This window comes from Kogia breviceps, chromosome 2 (genome assembly GCF_026419965.1).
Source record: "Kogia breviceps isolate mKogBre1 chromosome 2, mKogBre1 haplotype 1, whole genome shotgun sequence".
Classification (NCBI taxonomy): domain Eukaryota; kingdom Metazoa; phylum Chordata; class Mammalia; order Artiodactyla; family Physeteridae; genus Kogia; species Kogia breviceps.
Window position 1 is genome coordinate 9441506 of NC_081311.1, and position 19389 is coordinate 9460894.

The 19389-nt window shown below is 50.4% G+C and overlaps 1 protein-coding gene across 48 annotated transcripts in view; it reads right to left on the reverse strand.

Annotated features, from left to right (window-relative positions):
* Positions 1 to 19389, reverse strand: part of TACC2 (transforming acidic coiled-coil containing protein 2) — a 211973-nt gene that overhangs the window by 17581 nt on the left and 175003 nt on the right. For 17 of the 48 annotated variants that reach the window (XM_067024434.1, XM_067024447.1, XM_067024440.1 and 14 more), the window contains 8 exons: positions 18297 to 18332; positions 16097 to 16157; positions 14752 to 14953; positions 8189 to 8250; positions 7071 to 7186; positions 5727 to 5898; positions 4297 to 4437; positions 3337 to 3426 (listed from right to left, as the gene is read on the reverse strand). In XM_067024434.1, the coding sequence (XP_066880535.1) occupies positions 3337 to 3426; positions 4297 to 4437; positions 5727 to 5898; positions 7071 to 7186; positions 8189 to 8250; positions 14752 to 14953; positions 16097 to 16157; positions 18297 to 18332 (880 nt within the window). The remainder of the gene's footprint in view (positions 1 to 3336; positions 3427 to 4296; positions 4438 to 5726; positions 5899 to 7070; positions 7187 to 8188; positions 8251 to 14751; positions 14954 to 16096; positions 16158 to 18296; positions 18333 to 19389) is intronic. The other 31 variants (XM_067024432.1, XM_067024453.1, XM_067024450.1 and 28 more) reach the window with 9 other exon arrangements.

Genomic DNA, 19389 nt, shown 5'->3' on the forward strand with positions numbered 1-19389 from the left:
CTTGATACGTGCCCTTAACTCCACTCCCCACAGGAGGCGCCACCAGCACCAGCTGGCCTCTCCATCCCAGTGGGTCAAGACATGGCCTCAGACCTCAACACAGGCTGCAGACTCTTGAAACTAGCAAATAAGCTGAAACCCACGTGCCAGCCCTTTGTCACTGCCCTTCAGGCACTTCTGGGGTTTCAGGTATCACCTGGTTAAATGGCTGGGGTGGGTGGTTTCCAGACACAGAATGAGAAAAGGAAGCTATGCTATCAGGCCGTTCACCAACCATACAGTTGCCCTAGACCCGATTCCTTCTCCCACTGATGCTGTGACAACCCAGGCATCTTCCTTTCTGGGCCAGGTCTCTTGAAGGAATCACACACTGAAGATTAATACCCTTTCCCTCCCAGGGGAGCCTGTTGCTAGGACCTCCTCCCGTCCCAAAGCTTGCCATTTGTATGATCCTTGTTCCTTTGTCACCCAGACACATCCTTCCTTCTTTATATAGGGTTCCCCTAACCCCAAAAGGCCAGATACTGGGCCATAACCAGTATCTGTCATACACACAAGTTAAATCGACCCCTGTGCTCTGCAGCCCTTGGAAAGCCAGACAGATGGAACGCTTAGGTTCTATCCACCCCGGTTTAGTGGTGAATCCAGGGCTGCTGCACCTCACAGCCAGGGACCTGGTCAGATCCCCCCCCCACCCCACAGGAGGACACAACCGAACTCAGTTCCACCAGAAGTATGTGGAAGGAAAACAACAAGGAGTCTGACACCGCAGCCCCTGTGGAGTTTCCCTCATTTCTAATGTTTTCTGACTAATGAGACAGGAAACCGCACAGCAGCGCCTGGAAGGCTGGCTTTGCTGCTGGCCCTCAGTCTGGAGGGAAACAGGAGTAAAGCTGCTCACAGGGGCGACCAGAAATCGCCCCCATCACATTTCATGACGTTTCTCATCCCCTCAGGGTGGGTTTTTTCCATTCCAAGTGATTTCATTTTGTGTTAGCAACAGTTCAAGACCATGCTGCCAGAAACACTGGGCTGGGTCACCTGCAGCTGAAACATAGGGGCCGAAAAAAGAGCAAATTGGATACACAGCTGCTGTCTTCTCTTTCTATGTATCAGCAGTTTCCAACACGCTAAGGGGCAGTCAAGCATCTCACCAGCAAGAAACCCACAGAAACCTAATTGGGTTCGGGTAAAGGGACCACCCCAGGTCTGGGTGAGCTACAGAAAAGAGCATCTGTTTTCCATGGGCCAAGGTCACTAGGTTAATGTACTTCTTACAAAAGCGGTACAAGTTCCTATGGGGGAGGAAAATGTGCCTCACACTCCAAGACACTTCTACCCCTATGGAATCATTCTTTTAACACGCCCTTCTGGAATACATGAGGAGGGAGCGGGGGCTGTCTCTCCAAACCACACTCAGTAGATTCACGTGACAGTATTTTCTCAATCAAAAGCGGGACACATGGTCCGAGAACAGGCTTTAACTGGCGGGAGGTCAACTGCTGGCCGTCTCTGAGAAGGAGGCACGGGTATCAGGCAGTCCCGAACACTTTATACTCAACTGGAACCACTGAGAACCTGCTCAATTCTGCCTCAGACTTCTGGACCGGAATAAACTGTACTTATAGTGACCAAACGTCAAGCAATTCATTCTGTGTTTAAGCCGCTACCCAAGGACATCAAGAAATAAATCTAACGGGGGAAAAAAATCCTTACTGCTTAATGCATTCTAAAAATCTCATTTTTATGGAAATTAAATCCAAGTTTATGGGTTGGCCACAAGAACAAGGACATCAGCAATCGGTGTTTACATTCCTGTAAACACCCGACGTTCCCAGTCTGGACACCCATGGGATGACCTTCCTCTCTCACTGAGAGATGTCTCTGGAAAGGGGTCCCCATTTGGTTCCAGGGAAACCACATGTGGGGGACCCACAGGGCAGGGGCAGCAGATGATCTCCTGTCCCAAGGACAAGTGACGGGAGAGAGCACGGGCCCCTCTGCCATGTGAGCTGTTACTTGAGATGTACAGGCAATGAGCTCCCATATGGAGATTCTAGTGCTGGTTCCCGGAAGGCCAGTGAATCACAGTCAGGCCTTGGGCTGGTTCCCAGGCTCCGTTTTCCACATCTGTAAAATGGGACCTGGACCCGCTGTCTGAAGAGAGATGTTGGGAGAGTCTCATCAGGTAAAAGAGGCACAAGTGAAGGTCACCTCCCAGCAGCTTTCATTGATCGTACACCTACTGTGTGCTAGGCTCTCTGCACGTCACCTACTGTCCTCACAGCAATGTGCAAACTCGCTATTAGCCTCTTGTCACAGATGGGAAAACAGGCTCAGAGAGGCTCACCAACTGGTGCACTGGGGCCCCCAGTCCTGGCCTGACAGCCCAGGTTCACCGGGTTGCCAACGGGTGTGTGTGTGGGGGGGTGTGGGAGAGGGAATGAGGCGGATCCTCAGAGGCCAGGCGCCCCCATCAGCCCTGGGGGTGGCTTTACCTCCCCGGCCCACTCTCCATCGTGCGCTGTCATCAGCGACGCATTCCAGTGGTGAAGAAAACTTATTCCAAACTTGGAAGCCAGCAAAACAATTTCTGCAGGTCTTGTCAATATCACACTCTACCCTAGAGGAGGGCTGGCAAGTTCCGGCGATGGCTCAAATGGCCTGTCGCCCTGTTCTGTAAAAAGGGTTTTCCTGGAACCCACCACACCCCTTCATCCACGTGTTGTCTGCTGCTGCTTTAGCAGAGCTGTGGTGCCAGAGTTGAGTAGTTGTTACAGAGATCAAACGGATGCCTACAAAGCCTAAAATATTTACGCTTTCCCCCTGCAGAAAAGGACTGCTCTTCTGTAATCCTTTTGACCCTGGCCTAAGGGTCATCTGACATCTCAGGAAGGTCTTGTTTTCACCTATTCACTACTGACTAGGATCCAGTCTCAGTAGAATTAAGATGTTAACTTACAGAAAATAGAAAAGTTGCAAATCATTTTTTATTAGTAGCGAAGCAAATGATTTCTATAGGAAGAAAAAAGAACCTCAAAGGTCATGAATTATCTGTCCTGTTTAACTAGTATTAAGCTGTTTTATATCTAACTTTGCAATCTTATTCCAGCTTCCTTACCCCACTGACTGGACATCGGTTTCTCGTATTTTCCTCCATTCAACAAGCTTTACCATCCTGCTGGTGTGTTCAGTGAGTACTTATGCACAAATTACGCTTTTAGCTTTTCGGAAAATCTTACTTTGTCGAACACCTGCCTGGCCATGGTTAGCAAAGAAGCTTCTGGACCACACAACATTCTCAAGGGGCAGCACACGGCAGCAGCAAACCGGTACCTTGGTGTCCTGGCGGCTACGGGAAGCCAGGGCGATCTGCCTAGCCAGCTTCAGGGCTTCTATCCGCATGATGGCAAACTCTAACTCCTCCTGCCGGAGGGGTGCGAAATGAGCAAACCGCAGGGGAAATGCATCGAGACAGGACGGAAATGTTTTCCACATCCAAGAAACGAATGTGCCACGCGAATGTGTCATGACAGGTACTCGGGGAAACATACGCGCTGGGTTGCTTTCACAATTAACACCTCAGCAGATCATGAAATAAGTGTCTCATTTCCTTTTTTTAAAATCACCCTTTGGGATGTCTGGCAGGAAGTATTACGCAAATACGAAATAATTTTTAAAATGGGATCAGAATTTTCAGTGCACTGTTCTTTCAATTTCTCTCCTTTCATTCATTTCATGTCAAGTTGGCCAACAATTTACACAAGTGGATTTGCATACCTCAAATGACTATGAACAATCTCTCTAAGTTTTTGCTCTGAACGTCCCAGTCTAGAGGGTATCAAATTGAGCTGTCAAATTTAAAGCACAGACTGCAGACAATTGTTTTGGTGCCAGACACAAGACCTGAGTCCAGATGTTATCTCAACAGGGGTCTGAGATAACCTTGTATACATAAACAGCCTGGCTCCATGGTGAGCTAATACCCTTGGTTCCATGAATAAATCAGAGAAACTGCTTTTGGGGCTATCAAAACTTCTGAAAAATGACTGCTTCGGTCCCTTTTCCAAATTGAAATACAAATGGTTTGTTCCACATGTAATGGCACGATTTATAGCACTCTGGTGTCCTGGGTAAAGAACACCACAATAACTGTCTTTGAGGGGGAGCTTATTCCATCTGGAACATTCTCAGCAATGCTCCATTAAATCCTGCCTCATTGCATTTGGAGTTCGGAGGTTCATTCTCTACTGAGGTTTTGACAAACTCCCCAAAGGTCACACATGGGCTACAAACCTGAAGTTTCTGAGCAAATACTGGGGGGTTCTTTTCTGCTAAGTCGGGTTCCAGATAGCCAAGCGCACCACAGAGAGAGGCTGGATGAGCTAGCCTGCTGAGGAGGGCATCAGCAGAGGCAAAGGAGCCCTCAGGAGCTGTCTGAAGGTCGGGAGAGGAGGACACAGAGGAAAAATAGAGGAGAGCAGAGAGTGATATCGGTTCCAAGCAAGGACCACCCATCTATTGGCTGGACATCTCTGCCTTAAGGCTGAAGAGAGTATCAGTTAGGTGCCAATACTTCCCTTTGCATCTGGACTAATTCCCACATGCTGATCATGGGCATCGTGAGACAGGCAGGCCCAACCCGCTCCCCAAAAGCACAGCCTTAGGTGCCCTCTCCACCCCCATGTCACCCTCACTCCATAACCAGTTGCCAGGAGGAAAGCTACCCTTTACTTATTTACTTGAAAACCTCAGCGGGTAGGAGACAAGGTAGGTGATGGGGTTTCTACACGTATGTCCTCAAGAAAATACTTTCCAGTGTAAATATCCAAAGGAAGGTTTGGTAAAGGGCATTTTCTAAATAATGGAAACATGACTTCAAACTGGTAGATCAGAAAGACTTCAAAATCAGAAGGCAAGGTTGCAGAAGTTGAATCACGCATGCGTCCTCCATAGTATCTATTTGAGAGACAGCCTAGGTCCTATCTGGACTCTCTTTTTGCTCACTACTATTTTCCCAGTATCCATCTGCCAGACGTACAGTAGGTGCTAAATAAATACTTGATGCGTGAGATAAATGAATGTCTACTAATCTGGAGCAATAAAGCAACACGCCAAGGCAATGGCCTCACACCCTCTTGGGGACTGCTAGGGGGAAGTAAAAAAAGAAAACTAGAATTCACCAGAAAGGCGATCGATTTTAGACGTGTGGGGCGCGTGGGTGATGCCTTCAGCTCAGGTCTATTCACTCTACAGTTCCCACAGGGGTTGGGAGGGAAGAGGTATAAGTCCTGGTCTATAAACAGGAGGGACTTCCCATCACCAAAGCCCAGGAGAACCAACTGTTCCTCAAAAGGAGAGTGTTTTCTGATCTACCATACTCTGCCCTCTGCCAAAGAGGACAGAGGAGCAGGGTACAGACTGATGGCAGCTCAAAAACCAACAGTCCAGCCCAAAGGGGCTAGAAGTGGAAAATGAATAACCCCGAAGGCAAATAAAGCACTTAGGTGAGAACTGCAAAACCACATTGGTGAGGACGGAGAGACCTTCTCTCATCATTATAGGGTGGGGTCTCCTAGGCTGGCTTCTCTGGCGGGATAGGGGGATAGGGACCCACATCAGGTACCAGGGGAGTGTTGCTCTGAAGGCCTGGCCCAAGTGGTGATAGAACCCAGCTGACCCAGGGCTCACCCACAGTGATCTCGGGCCCCTCGGACCCCACTTACAATTTCAATCACTTCTGATGCAGTGCCCAAGGCCATGGCCTCCAGCTCTTTCTGGGAGGATTTCTCTGACACCTGCAAGTGTGGCTCCTGGTTGGGGGCCAGCCCTCGTGCAACGGGATGCTGGATCTTTGCCCCGGCATTCACAAGGGCTTCAGTCTCCTCGAAACTTGAGCTAAGGAAGCAAAGCGCATCTTTAGAGGCTGCACTGGAAATCCCACTGAAATTAGCCAGGATGCCCCAACTAAAACAGCAAGCGATCCTACACTTCCAAGGTTATATTCCCCGAGGAAAATGGGCAGGTCTTAGGTGACCAGGGGGTCTGCTGGCTGGATAGAGGGTGGTCCGGCCCCACGTGAGAGCCTGCTGACAACGGACAGCCAGAAGCACAGATGCCATTGGCTAAGGGTACGGGCTCTGGAGTTAAGCAGACTGCCAACCCCTTGGCTGTGCACCTTGGCGGGAGGGATTAGGTACTGTAACTCGGTGAAGATCAAGTGAGATGCGCCCACACTAGAGCACTTGACACAGTGCCAATCACGAGGCGCCGTTACTGCTCTTGCAGGAACATCACCCTCTCATTCCCACCACCCTGGGCGGATTCTGGAGGAGGTAAGGGAAGTCACAGCAAGAGCGTTCACGCGTGCTCCGTGAAAGCGGCAGGTAGGAGAGGACGGGAAGGTCCCAATGGTAGCATGATACCCGCCCGCCCCCCCCCCCAATCCAGCACCACACAGCTCAGAACAGGAGCCCGACAAACGCTTACATTCACATCCATATGAATAATCAACGTTTATCAGGACTTCATTTGTGCCAGGCCCTGTGCCAAGTGCTTTCCTTACAGCATCTCACTTTACTCCTCCTTTTGGCTACTTGAACAGGTACCCCTACCCCCATCCCAGGTGACACCTCAATTCATCTTCAAAAAAATCCCTACAGGATCAATTCTATTATCACTCTCACTTTACACGTGAGGAAACGGCCGCCCAGGCGGGTCAAGTAACTCGCATCAGGTCACACACACCCAGTCGAGGTTGGGAGTGGGACTCGGGCACTGAATGCTGAGGCGTGCTGCCTCCCCATGGGACAAATTACACAATAAGGCGGCGTGCAGCGGCAGGTGATGGGAGGGGCTCACGCTCTCAGCAGTTAAAGGGCGCTCCCTCAGTCCAAAGGGCAGCCCGTGACAAACCCACTGCACGTGTGCCCGCGTGGACACTGAGGGAGATGGGACTGCGGGCTGCCTGAGTGTGTGCAAATGCCCGGGGGTCGGGAGAGCAGGGCACGTGCGCAGAGGCCTGGGGACCTCCAGCCCGGGGTGTAACTCTCTCAACATGGCAGTCGTACCCGGAACACGGCGTCGGGGACTCCGACATCCGGACGGGGGGCGACTTGACGGGGCTCTCCTGAGAAGTGTCAAACATAAGGTACAAGGCCTGCTTCTTCGGGGCGTCGTCCTCCTGCTGCAGGGATCAAAGCCACACGTCAGCTCGGCCGCAGTGGCCCAAACATGCTACAGAGACGAAATCAGAGCGCTCTTCGATGGGGACAGATGACTCATCAGGGAGAAGCCGTCCTTTCTCTCCAGCCACCCGGAAGAGAGGAGAAAGCAGCGCCGGCTAAGAGAGAGGAGAGGAGGACCCCGGAGGGCAGACGAAAGCGTAGGAAGGAAGTGGGACCGCGTGCAGTTGGGAACATTTCCGGGGGGGGGACCGCAGTGGTGTCGGTGTGCTACGTGCTGCTCAGCCCATCGGCATTTAGGGGCCATCCTCTCCGGACGGGCAACCACGCTGGCCACCGAGGATAAACAGGGCGGTGGGCGAGACCCCTGTCCGGGCGCGGCCCACAGTTGAGTGGGGGAGACGGGCATATGACGCCCCATTGTGATGAGCGCCACCGTCAAGGTTCACTGACTTACAGCAGATGTGGTTTAGAAGCAGCAACACCCCATCTACGAATGATGCAGAGAGAGATAGACAAGAGCCACGTGTCCGGGCTGCTGAGTGTCGCACAAGCCTCTGGGGGCATCTCTGGACAACAGCAGCACAAGAGGTCACGTCCAGGACCAAATGCCCCAGCAGCAGCACATATTAAGCCAGGGAAGACAGGTGCCCATCATAGCAACTCAAAATGCAAAAGAGATGGGGGAAAGACTTATCGCCCAGAGGGGACAATTTTCAGTTCTAGGAAGCAATTAATCTGAAGAAATCAGATAACGGCACACCTTAGACACCACCAAACCACTCCCTCCACCTTTTTAAAAAGAAATCTCTTGACGAGTTCTTTCTCAGTCTAGGAAGTAATTCTGCAGGAAGCCTAACAGCATCCTATCATTTTTCTCTCTGAAAATGGCATCTGAAGTAGGTTGAGACAAACGTCAACTCCCCCAGCCCCAGTTCACCAAACTGACCAAAAAACAGGGTGGGAGAGCAAGTTCCCTGCTGGCTGAAGGCAGAAGAACTTACAGGTAAGGAGGAACCAATTTTCTCCATATATTCGATTTCATAGGAGTTTCTGTAATCCAACTCTGCAAAAGAAACAGAAGGAGAGGTGAGTGCCAGAGGTGGGGAAAAAAATGAAAAGTTTGGGGCTGTGCAGGTGGGGCCCGGAACAAGGCTTTTAAGCTTTCTGAGAACGTCCACTGACTGAGATTTCTGATATGGTCAAAAGGGGAGCCTCGACGCAGCTATTTTCAGACAACTGGTAAACCCCTTACTGTAAAGAGGCTTCTGCCATTTGGGAGGCTGAGAGAGTTCCAAGGGAACTAAATGTCATGACCAAGCACGTATTTGACTGGGGAAAGATCTGAGCATTTTGCACAGTTTTCAGATCAGACAGTGTGTACACTTCGGGTGTTGCTTTTCTCTGTAAGTCTCACGTGCAATACATGGAACCTTCGAAGTCCTGGTGACATTCTGGAACTGGACCCACGGTTGCCCGTCCAGTTGTTGGAAGCGAGGGAAGAACAGTGCTGCTGTAAGAGAAGCTCTGCGAGTTGTCTAGAATGTTTCCCAAAATTCCACCAGTGCCAACAGGGCCGGTCTAAATCAAATGTTCAGCTGCAAAGACTATTCAAGTCCAATGTGGTGGAAAGAGGACCTATTTCAAATTGACCGGAGACTTTAGGCTGCAAAGAAAACTCCAGATACTCTCACTGGATACTAGAAACCCCATTGCCTGCCTCGGTTCCCAGGGCAATTCTAGGTGGAGAACCAGCTCTGCTACTCCACCGAACTCTCGGTCTAGTGAATGGATTCTGAGCACCTACTATGTGCCTCAGACTGTGCTAGGCACAGTGGGTATGGTGATGAACAAGACAGAAGAGGACGCTATCCTTGAAGAAGCCCCAATCCGCAGCTACCAGATGGCTCTTTTCCACTTAAAAAGAAAACCGAGGTGAAATGACCCACTCAGAAAGCAGCTGTGCAAGACTGTTAACAGCAATCCCTGAAGCCTCATGCCTTAATTTTTTTAGGTAAAAAATCAGTAGCAGTTCTGGTTTAAAGCCCCACATTCCTACATATTCATAATCATATTCAACAGAAGGAATCATTCTTAAATGATCCTTTAATATGAGCTTCAAAATGAGATGTTTCCTCAAAAACTTTCTCAAAACCAAACTGAAGAAACTCCAGTACTTAAACCCGTGGATGACTTTTCAGGAATCTCTGACTCTGGGATGAAGCAAAGGCAGCTTTCTGGCAGGCGGGACCTGATCACAGGAATGGAGACAGTTTTGTGGATTAACGACCAGAAGGACCTCACGCGCCCTTAAGGCCCTGACTTGTGCATCACTTGGGAAGAACGGAGAATAAGCCAAACCATATGCTGGGCAGGAACTCAGAGTGTCTGTAACCGTCGTGTGAATCTGCCCCTGGGGTCTGCCTCAACTGAAGACATAGAAGCATTCGTTTATTAAGACTTACTAGCTTTCAAAGGCAGGTGACAGTGAAGGACAAAGTGATTTCTAGGCCCTCTTCTAGACCTGTCACTTGCCGGGTGCAGGACCCCAGAACTATCATTTTATTGCTCTACTAAAGACCGTCTAAATGGAAACGATAATAGTGAATCAGCTGCTTCCTCCTCCAAGGTATTACTACTATTGCCAAGGCATGATTTAACCCTAAATTATTTCATAGAAACCACACCCCCGCACACCCCACGATGCCACAGAGCACCTGGGAGGCACTGAATAAGCTGAGGCCACCATGGAGATTTTCCAGGCCCTGGGGCCCCGGGTCAGTGCCGGCTCTGATTACCAGCTCTCCTCAGTGCCCCACCTGGAATCTGAGCTCGTTTCCGGGCAGCAGATCTGGGGGAGTTTCAGGTCACTGAGCTCATTCGTCTGCCTTCTTTCCTACCTGCCAAGAGGGTCTCAGATCTTCTGAGAAAACATCTTACTGAACTTGGTTTTCAAAATCTCATTCACCTGCCTTAAATTCTAAGCCTTAGAGGGTAGGCTTGGAGAGGGGAGCCACGTCCAATTTTAGCCCCATTTTTCAACTACGCCACACGCAGCAGGCAGGCCAAGAAGGGTGACGCCAGTTATACCAAATGGCTCAACATCTTTACAAATGAGAGAAGAGGCCGCTCGCTAAAGCATGTGCTGCTCCGAGCTGAAGAGGCCAGAAGTTTTGTTTCATTTTGTTTTTTTGGCTGCACCGTGCGGCTTGCGGGATCTTAGTTCCCCGACCAGGGATCGAACCCGGGCCCATTGCAGTGAAAGCGAGGAGTCCTAACCACTGGACCGCCAGGGAATTCCCCCGAAGTTATTTTTAATGGGTCCTGTCGTTCTGAAGGCAATGGGCCTGTGTTTCCATCTGACTCTCGTGGCTGGAGCTTTGCTGGGGGACCGAAGGAGCCCGGGCAGAAGCCGGAAGGATGCAACCGAGCCCTGACCGTCATTCCCAGGATCAGGGAAGCCAACTCCCTGACTTCTCTAGGCCCATCGACTTATCCATAAATGGAGCTCAAAGTGCATACATCTTGCAGGGTAAAATGATTTGATGGAAGACGAAAAGCCCCACAGCTGGTCACGCAAAGGTAAGGGACTGGGACCAGGTCTGTTATTGCTCTTTGCTAATACTTCTGAAACTTTTAGCATAAGTGATGAGAGTAGACGAGCCTTTTGGAAGGGGACAAGGAAACTTCTCCAGCTTCCTTGGGTGGCCCTTCTACATGCCTGTAGTGTGACAACAACGGTGCCCACCACTGAAGACCAGGTTAGGCTCCTGAGAAGGACACCCCTTCTCTATTGTATGCACGAGGGGGTGCTGATGCAGCTGTGTGTAAAGGGAAACAGGGAGACAGGGTGACCAGCAATGGCCATCCAGACCTTCGAATCTAAAGCAAATACTCCCTCAGGGTCTCAGACCAGAGCTAGGAGGTTTCGGAGGCTCTGTCGTCCAGTGGTTCCTAAACTTTCCATCTCTGGGGATCACAAGAACTAGATTTTCTCTCACGGCACCATGTTTCAAAAGATTGCTCCAGAAAAGGGCATTTGCTAAGCAAGCACTCCAAGAAAAATGTTTATAATGGTCAATCTGAGGTTTAAATCAATGAGAGATCAGTGTCACTACAGTGAGCTGGTAAGATTACAGCCCCCAAACATGCAGTTTTAAACTAGCTGGGCATCTTTCTAACCCGGCTCCACAGGTTTTTTGAAATATTAAGACCACTTGAATCTCTTGTGAACCCAGGTAGGGAAGCCCCGATCAGCTCAACATCCTCATTCTACACTTAACGAAAGGAAGTCTGTATGACGCTCACGTGAACAGCGTGGCGGAAAAGAAGAGGCCCTTCGAGTCAGGCAGACCCGGTCCTACGAGAACTAGGTCCTCAACACTCAGCAAATCTTAACAGCTCAAAGCCTCTGCTCCCTTGCTGTTACGTGAGGAAGTGCAGAAATCTACCATCTAGAGGTGGGAGGGTGAAATGAAATCACGTTATGTAAAGGCGCAGCAGGGCTACTCCACCAATGACAGCTCCTCCTTACTATTGTTACTTGGAGAATTCATATTGCAGTGAATACGTGTTCAAATGGCAAATACTATTTCTAACCCAACATTTCATTGTCCTGTGATTTGTGACTTCAGTGTAACAAAGTCTCAATCGCAGCTGCAGCACCGGGCAGGCTCTTTCTGGGGAGTACATCTGCACCCCAACCAGGTTTGTGTCTGGCATGGCCGGACGTGACTCATTAACAGGAGGACAATCCGAGAACGGAGCTCTGCATCCAGTTTCTACATCCAGTGGCTGGAGGGAACCAGGTACATTAGAGAGGTGAATGCAGGCCACACCTCCTGAAACTGCAGCTGTTCTGAATTCACGCAGAGAACGGATTTCCCATTGCCCACCAGCTATAACTATGGTCAGGACTTCCCCAATCTTCACATTTCCTTTTTCTTTTTCATTCATTCATTCATTCATTCATGGCTGCATTGGGTCTGTTGCTGCACGTGGGCTTTTCTCTAGTTGAGGCGAGCAGAGTCTGCTCTTTGTTGCAGTGCGTGGGCTTCTCACTGCAGTGTCTTCTCTTATTGCGGAGCACAGGCTCTAGGGGCGCGGGCTTCAGTAGTTGTGGCTCGCGGGCTCTAGAGCACAGGCTCAGGAGTTGTGGCTCACGGGCTTAGCTGCTCCGCGGCATGTGGGATCTTCCCGGACCAGGGATCGAACCTCTGTCCCCTGCATCGGCAGGTGGATTCTTAACCATTGTGCCACCAGGGAAGCCCCACATTCATTTCCTAAGGAGGCAGGTTTACTAGAGTTTTGTTCCAAACTTACAGATTTCCCTATTTGTGGAACTTTTGCAGAAAACAAACAATTCTCAAATATGCCACTTAGCTAGTGAGTGGACTGCTTTAGTTCTAAGTGAAAGATGAAGAAATAGATGTTACCACTGAATGAGGCACCTATTAGCTTAAAAGGTATTATGAAAATAATGCATGTAGGGAATTCCCTGGCGGTCCAGTGGTTAGGACTCCCCGCTTTCACTGCCGTGGACCCGGGTTCGAACCCTGGTCAGGGAACTAAGATCTCGCAAGCCATGTGGCCCAGCCAAAAAAAAAAAAAGCATGTATTTATTTGGTTCCTGGTGGTACAACCACACAGACACATAGCCCCAAACACACACCTTTTGATTCCTATTTATAATGGCAAGCTCAGGTTGGTTTCTATGACATGTAAAAGTTTCTTATTAAGCCTCAGGAGAGGTGAAGCAGCAGGAAACCACAGGTGCCATCAAAATGGCCAGGTCCCTGCTCGTCCTCAACTACCCCCTGCTGCTTCTGGGCTGTCAACATGCCCTCCCCTCCTCCCCCGCCCCGTCTCCCTCACACAGGTGGTGACCGATGGCAAAGATTGAACTGTGGACGCGAAGCTGTCTACCTGCCTAGCCTTCTATTTTCTTTCCCTCACAAAGCTGTCTTTAGCCCTTACAGTGTTCATGGTGATGTAAGGAAAACAAAGCTGGCTCAGATGGGGTTCCTGTCTTTAAGAAACACACAATCCGGTAGGGAAGCAAGAGATGCACCCACATCGCCCTTACCGCGTTATGTAACCTCAGAGCGAGTTCAGACCAAGCACTGACAGCAGACAGCAGAGGGGCCGTGTCCCGGGAAAGGCTGGGAGGCGGCAGGACAGCCTGGGAGACAGGGCAGCAGGCGGCGTCCTGCAGCAGCCACTGCAGGGGAGCTGGGCAGGGCCGTCCCTGGGGGAAAGTGCTTCCATCCAGTACAGTCATGGCCCAGAGGCGTGCGCACAGAGGAATAGGAGGACTGAAGAAAGCTGAGGTCAGCTCTGGGCCCCTGGGGTCAGGTTGGAGTGAGATGGTCACTCTTAAGCCTCCCAAACCCCCAGCCAGAGGGCCAACCAGACAACCAACCAAAGGCTCCATTATGCAGAAAATACACTGCCCTAAAGTCCAACTACACATAATTTGGATTGTCTTTTCATCATCAAACCTTAGAAAGGCATTATAATAAGATAAGCATCCCCAATGCCCCCAAAACTTGAAATGGATCTCACTGGTACCATTCAGAGACCTCATGGGTACAAAGCAAGCCGCCAAGAAGCCTGAACATACAAGAACCTCCAGAGGAAGCGTCCCTAGTTACAATTAAAAGTTACCTCGTTTACAGCCCTGCCCTGCCCAGGCGGGGGGCAGGAGGTTGTCTGATGGAGACCACGGTTTCTTCTCAGCAGCAAAGAAGCGGAGATAAGGTCTCCGTATGATTGTCCTCCTATTGAATTCTACTCAGTTTTTAAAAATTGCGAGAAATCAAGATCTTGGAAAGGGAAACTTAGAACCATCACAGCAGCCCACAGTGCTGGAATGACGGCCCAGTACTAGGCTCACAAGCCCCACACGGTGGTGGGTGGAGGAAAGGCCCCAGGAGGACTAGGAATGCAGGTACCATCACACCTGGAAATAGACTAATCCCGCGCGGGAAGGTTCTAGTTGCCGACTTAAGATATATGACTTTTTCAAGCCGAAGAATCAGGCAGAAAGCTGAAAGTGGGTATACGTAAGGGGAAGGAAGATACTAAGGAGATAAGTGACTTGCTTGGGGCCTATTCAGAAGGACTCAGTCCTCTTGCTGGCAAGCCTGGGGGGAACCTCTGGTTTGGGGCTTGAGCAGGTGTTGGTCACACTGTGGGACGTCCCGTGGGGCCGATGAACAGTGGGGCTGAGAGACCCCACGGGCAGGTTGATGTACCCCGAGCACTTGACTCAAAATCCTCAAGGGATGTGTAAGCCATACAGCCAAGAAGGTGCAAAGCTCGGGTGAGCTCAGGACCCAGAGTGAGAGAGCTCTCTGCAGGCTCTCAGCAGGTGCCCCGGGGCCACCGGTCAGCTGGTTTCAAGCCTCAAGCCGTTTCAAAAGGCAGCCTGAGCTCAGGGTGCACCGGGAGATGGCAGCAACAGCACGGTTGCCTGGCCTAGAAGTTTCTTTCCGGGCCTTTTGCTCCCTAGGGGCAGTGGTCTCCAAGGCAGAGTGGCAGTCCAGCCAGCCACCGGGGTGCTTACCCTCCGTGGGTGAACCGAATTTGGTCTCGTTTACGAAGGTGGTCAGGTCCGAGGGCTGTGGGTAGTCCTGTTTGTCAGCCTCCAGGTCCACCGTCACGCACGTCCACTTCTGGCTGGTGACCGCCAGCTTCTCCTCGTCGGTTGCGTGGACCACCGCGGAGATCACGGGCGGCGTCTCCGGCGTGGCCACGGGGGTGGGGTCCTACCAGGAGAAGGGAAGCTGTCTCTTCTCTCGTCCGGCCTCTGCGCCCACCCACAGGGGTCTGACCGCCCCCCCCCCTCACCAGGACCGGTCCCCGTCAAATTCCTCTGTTCAAAAGAGTCCCAAGGACACAGTCTTTTCCTCTATGAATTTCTTTCTCTGACGGTTTGTTTCCGGGGGTGAGGACCGTGGGTTTTAAAAGGATCGGGATTTTGTGTCTTGCTTATTTGAGATACTCCTGCTCAGCTCATTCACTTCGAGAAAAATAAGGAAACTTTCACTACTGGCACGTTTATGAAGGCAACTACAGAGTTACGCCCACACAGGGCTTCAGGCTTGTACGTCAACGTCACCAACACTGCCTGACAATCCTCACGCCTGACACGGGAGGTGGAGAAAGGGGGTCTCGGCTCCATCTCCACAGAGGGTGTGCAGCTGAGCAGGGCAGGGTGGGAGCCCAGACATGTTACAGCAGAGGCGGCATTGGACCCAAGATCCCTCTCGTGGGGCTGGGCGCCTCTCTGCAGCCTCACCCTGCCCAGGGTTGGCTGGCTAGGGCTTTGCTTGTTTTATGACCTTGAACGGCCTGGCACATACTTCAGGATACCCTTCTTGGTGTGTACACAGGGTAGAAGAAATGGCGTATATTTGGTAGAGGAACTAGGTAGAGGGAGACAGGGACTCGTATGAAGAAAGAGCCCAAGCCCTCACTTCTGCGGGCAGGGGATGAAAGCCCTTTTTATCTCCCCCATCCGGATCCTGGTTACATAATCCAGTGTTCCTGACACATATTGATCTCTTTTTCACTATATATGCGTTTACCTCAACAGACTTGCGCAGTCTGATATTCAAGTAAGTTCTCAGCAGATTAACTGGCCAAAATGGACCAGCGTGACTCCCATAGAACCCAACTGACATTTTTCCTGAACATCTGCCTATTCTCGGGACACACTCTGATGTTTCCCCAAGGAAAGGGATCAAAACAATGTCTTGCAAACCCTGAGGGACCCTCCACGTAGGGGGCAAGGAGAGGGGCGCGATGAGCAGAAAAGAAAACTCTACTGACTAATGGGGAACAAAAACACATCAGCCTTATCTTCCCGAGTGAGGGATAAAATCACAAGTATCAAGGGAACATTATACCTGAGAAGGTGGATCAGAGAGAGGAGACCGTTTTGGCGACTTTTTCACCCTAAATGTGTCACTGGAAACAAAATGGAAAATGTAAACACAACAGACAGAGGCGCAGAACATTCCAGAGCCGACTGAGGCCCAGAGCGTCTGACTGCTGAGTATCTGACCCAGACCACCCTCCACTCTACACCACTCCAACACCAACTGGAAGACGTCCACACCGACAATCCAGTCCGACTTTTTAACAGATATTATTATTGCCCCCAAGGGAAAGAGTCATCAAGCTGGAAATCTTTGAAAAGATGCCATTTTGGAGAGCTGACCCAGAAAATGAAGCTAAATTTACCCAGATGTTCTTATTTCAAAAAGCAGATTCTGGTGAGCAGATTAATAGATCTGGATTCATCCAGGAATGTCTGAACCAACTAAGGTGGGGGAGGGGATGTCAGTTCGTGACACCAATTAACAGGATCCAGTTCACAGAAGACCAAGCCGACACAGCAGGAACAGGAAGGAAAGTTCTGGGTCTTCAGGCAGAACTGACAGATAGATTCCCTCCTACGTGCAGGAACTCTGAGCCTAATGCATTCCTGCACCTCTGGACTTCTGGGTGGGATTCTGACTAAAGGCAGGGCGAGGGGTGAGGTCTTTTTTTTAAAAAATTATGGTAGAATACACATAACATAAAATTTACCATCTTCAGCGCTTTTAAGTGGACAGTTCAGTAGCGTAAAGTACATTCACATCGCTGTGCAACCGATCTCCAGAACTTTTTTTCGGAGATGAAACAATTTTTTAAAAAATGTCTTTCCTAACCACGACTAACAACTCTGGTCTCTCTCTTTTTTTCCCCCTCATATAAATAACTGGGGGCTGAGGGGGAGGGGAGGAGAGGGGAGGACCTAGGCAAAGGAAACATCAGCCCAGACTCCAGAGGAGTCAGAAGGAAGGGACTTTTAGCACAGATGGCTCCATTAAGTCTACTGGGTGGTCAGGGGTTCATTTCCACGATCAGAATGGAGGCTTCTCCACCTGCAGACGGGCCCCTGCCCCCTGGTCTCAGGCCCCTCCGTGGTGTCTGGTCCCGCCCCCAGCAAGGCCAAGGGCTTGTGCGGGGGTCCCCCTCACCTTAGACCACCCCCCTCCCCTCCCCAGCTCTAAACGTTAATTGGGTGGACAGAGCAAATTGGAACCAACTTCCTCCTTGTGTGCTCTGGAATAAAACGCTCCAACAATGGCTTTCAGTCATGAAAGAAATACCATAAATGGTTATTTACAGCATTTATGACATCTGCCACGTGAACAGTGCAATCACAGCTTGAAGCATATATTTATCCATGCATATAAATATACAACTGTGTATCTTACAGTTGCTAAATGGCTCTAAAATACCAAAGAAATCCCTTGGGCAGAAGAGAGCCTGAGAGACTCTGCCCTATCCCGGGGCTGCTGGACGTCCGGGGCCAGGCCAGCTCCTCGTGGAATAATGCAACGGCAGAGAAAGTGCCTGTCCTTGGGCCCCCGGGAGCAGCCCACAGGATCTCTCCTGGCCAGGGAGGCAAAGCAGTACAGGCCCAGCGGTGGTCTGCTCTGTTGCCCTATCTCCCTCAACAAGGCGGCCCCCAGATGGCATGCTGACACCCAGCCCGGTCCTGCTGACCCAGAGCAGCCTGGCGATGGCTCTCACGGCCTTGTGCTCCACTGAGCTGACCCTGCATTTCAGGGGGCTCCCAGCAGTCTCAATTTGAAACAGCTCAAACATTCCTGCTTCACGTGTAGCCACAACAAGCAGTAGCAGTTGCTGCCTGTGGTTGCACTGGGCGGTTATTTTAATGTGAAGCCACAGTACTTTGAAAGCAATCGCCCGATTTAAAATGAAAGAATGGGATGAGAGTGAAAAAAAAAAAATGTATGGGTTTCAGATGAAGACATCCAAAAAGCATGGGGAAAAAAACTTCCATTCCTGACAAGCAGGCAGATGTTGGATAATCACGTTTTCACAGCCAAGCAGTTTCATTTATGCTAATCACTAAGAAACAGAGAAATAACCTCTGCTACCGGGAAGCCCCATGCCCCATCACTCCCAGGCCCGCCACAGAAACACGTAAGGAGCAGCCATGGAAAGGAAATAAAAAGAGCTTGGAAGCAAAAACAAAGGCAGAATAAAGCACTTTTGGTGTAAGAGGCAGATTCCATTTAATTTACTTACAACAGAGAACATACAGACATCACATCTTCAACCATCCTAAGACAAGAAGACAAAGAAAAAGAGAGACAGACAGAAGGAACTGACAAAAAAGATAAATCCTCAGACAACTGGTTATTAATGGGTTAGGATACAACAGCCATCCACTGTCCTGCTTGGAAGTGTAGGCTACGTCCCAGCTTTTTGGAGAGGGGCTGTCAGAGAACGCCTTCCTCTCTTGGTTCCAGTTATCCCATCAAGTGTTGGTGGCTCAAAGAGCTTTGTCAGCCCGGTGTAGGATTCCAAGCCATCCGCCCTAGAGGTAAGACCTGGACACGGGTTAGCTTCCCCAACCTCGGTTAGCTATCTCTGATGATAGAACAGACTAGAACCAAGCTATCTGCAGGGAAGGAGGAGGTGGTGGCTACAAACTGGCTCTCATCCCCAAAATGAGAGATTAGCTTTGTGATTTGGGCATTTCAGATTTCTCTGGTTTGAGGCTTAAAACAAAGCTTCCAACAAAGATGCTATGGAATCTTTAAGGAGGGCCTGGTTTGGCAGCTGATCTAAGACAAGTCCCATTTTTGGCCAGGACTGTTTCCTCTATCCAACACCAGACAGAGGTAAGGTGATCCAAGGCCAAAGCCTGCTTAGAGACCTTCTTCTCGGGAAGCCTCGGGTTCTTCTCAAACGTTAAATGCTTGGGGGAGCCCAGAACGAGAGGTAAACAGGTCACGCTCTCTCGATTTGTGCCAGGCAGACTCGGAGGGGCCAGCGGCCATGGCCTGTGCTGCTGAGTTGCCGCCAGAAGCCCGGTCTCCTTGGCCTTGTTAAATTATTGACGATACTCCATGAGTGGAGAGAAGCTCCAAGCACCAAACCACCTACACTTGGACCAAAGTCCTAAGGATGGACCGGTGGCCGTCCAAGTTGGAGCTGGGTCTTGGGATGAATTCCAGAGGCATGGACACGTAGTATTATGCACACTCTACTTGGCCAGTGTTTGGATAGCAGACCTGATTATAAATGGCCTCCTGGGGGCCTCCTGGGGACCGTGGGGACTGCTTCTCCCTTTCCAGTTCCATTGATCTTTTCTGGACCTACAGGGCCTGTGGAC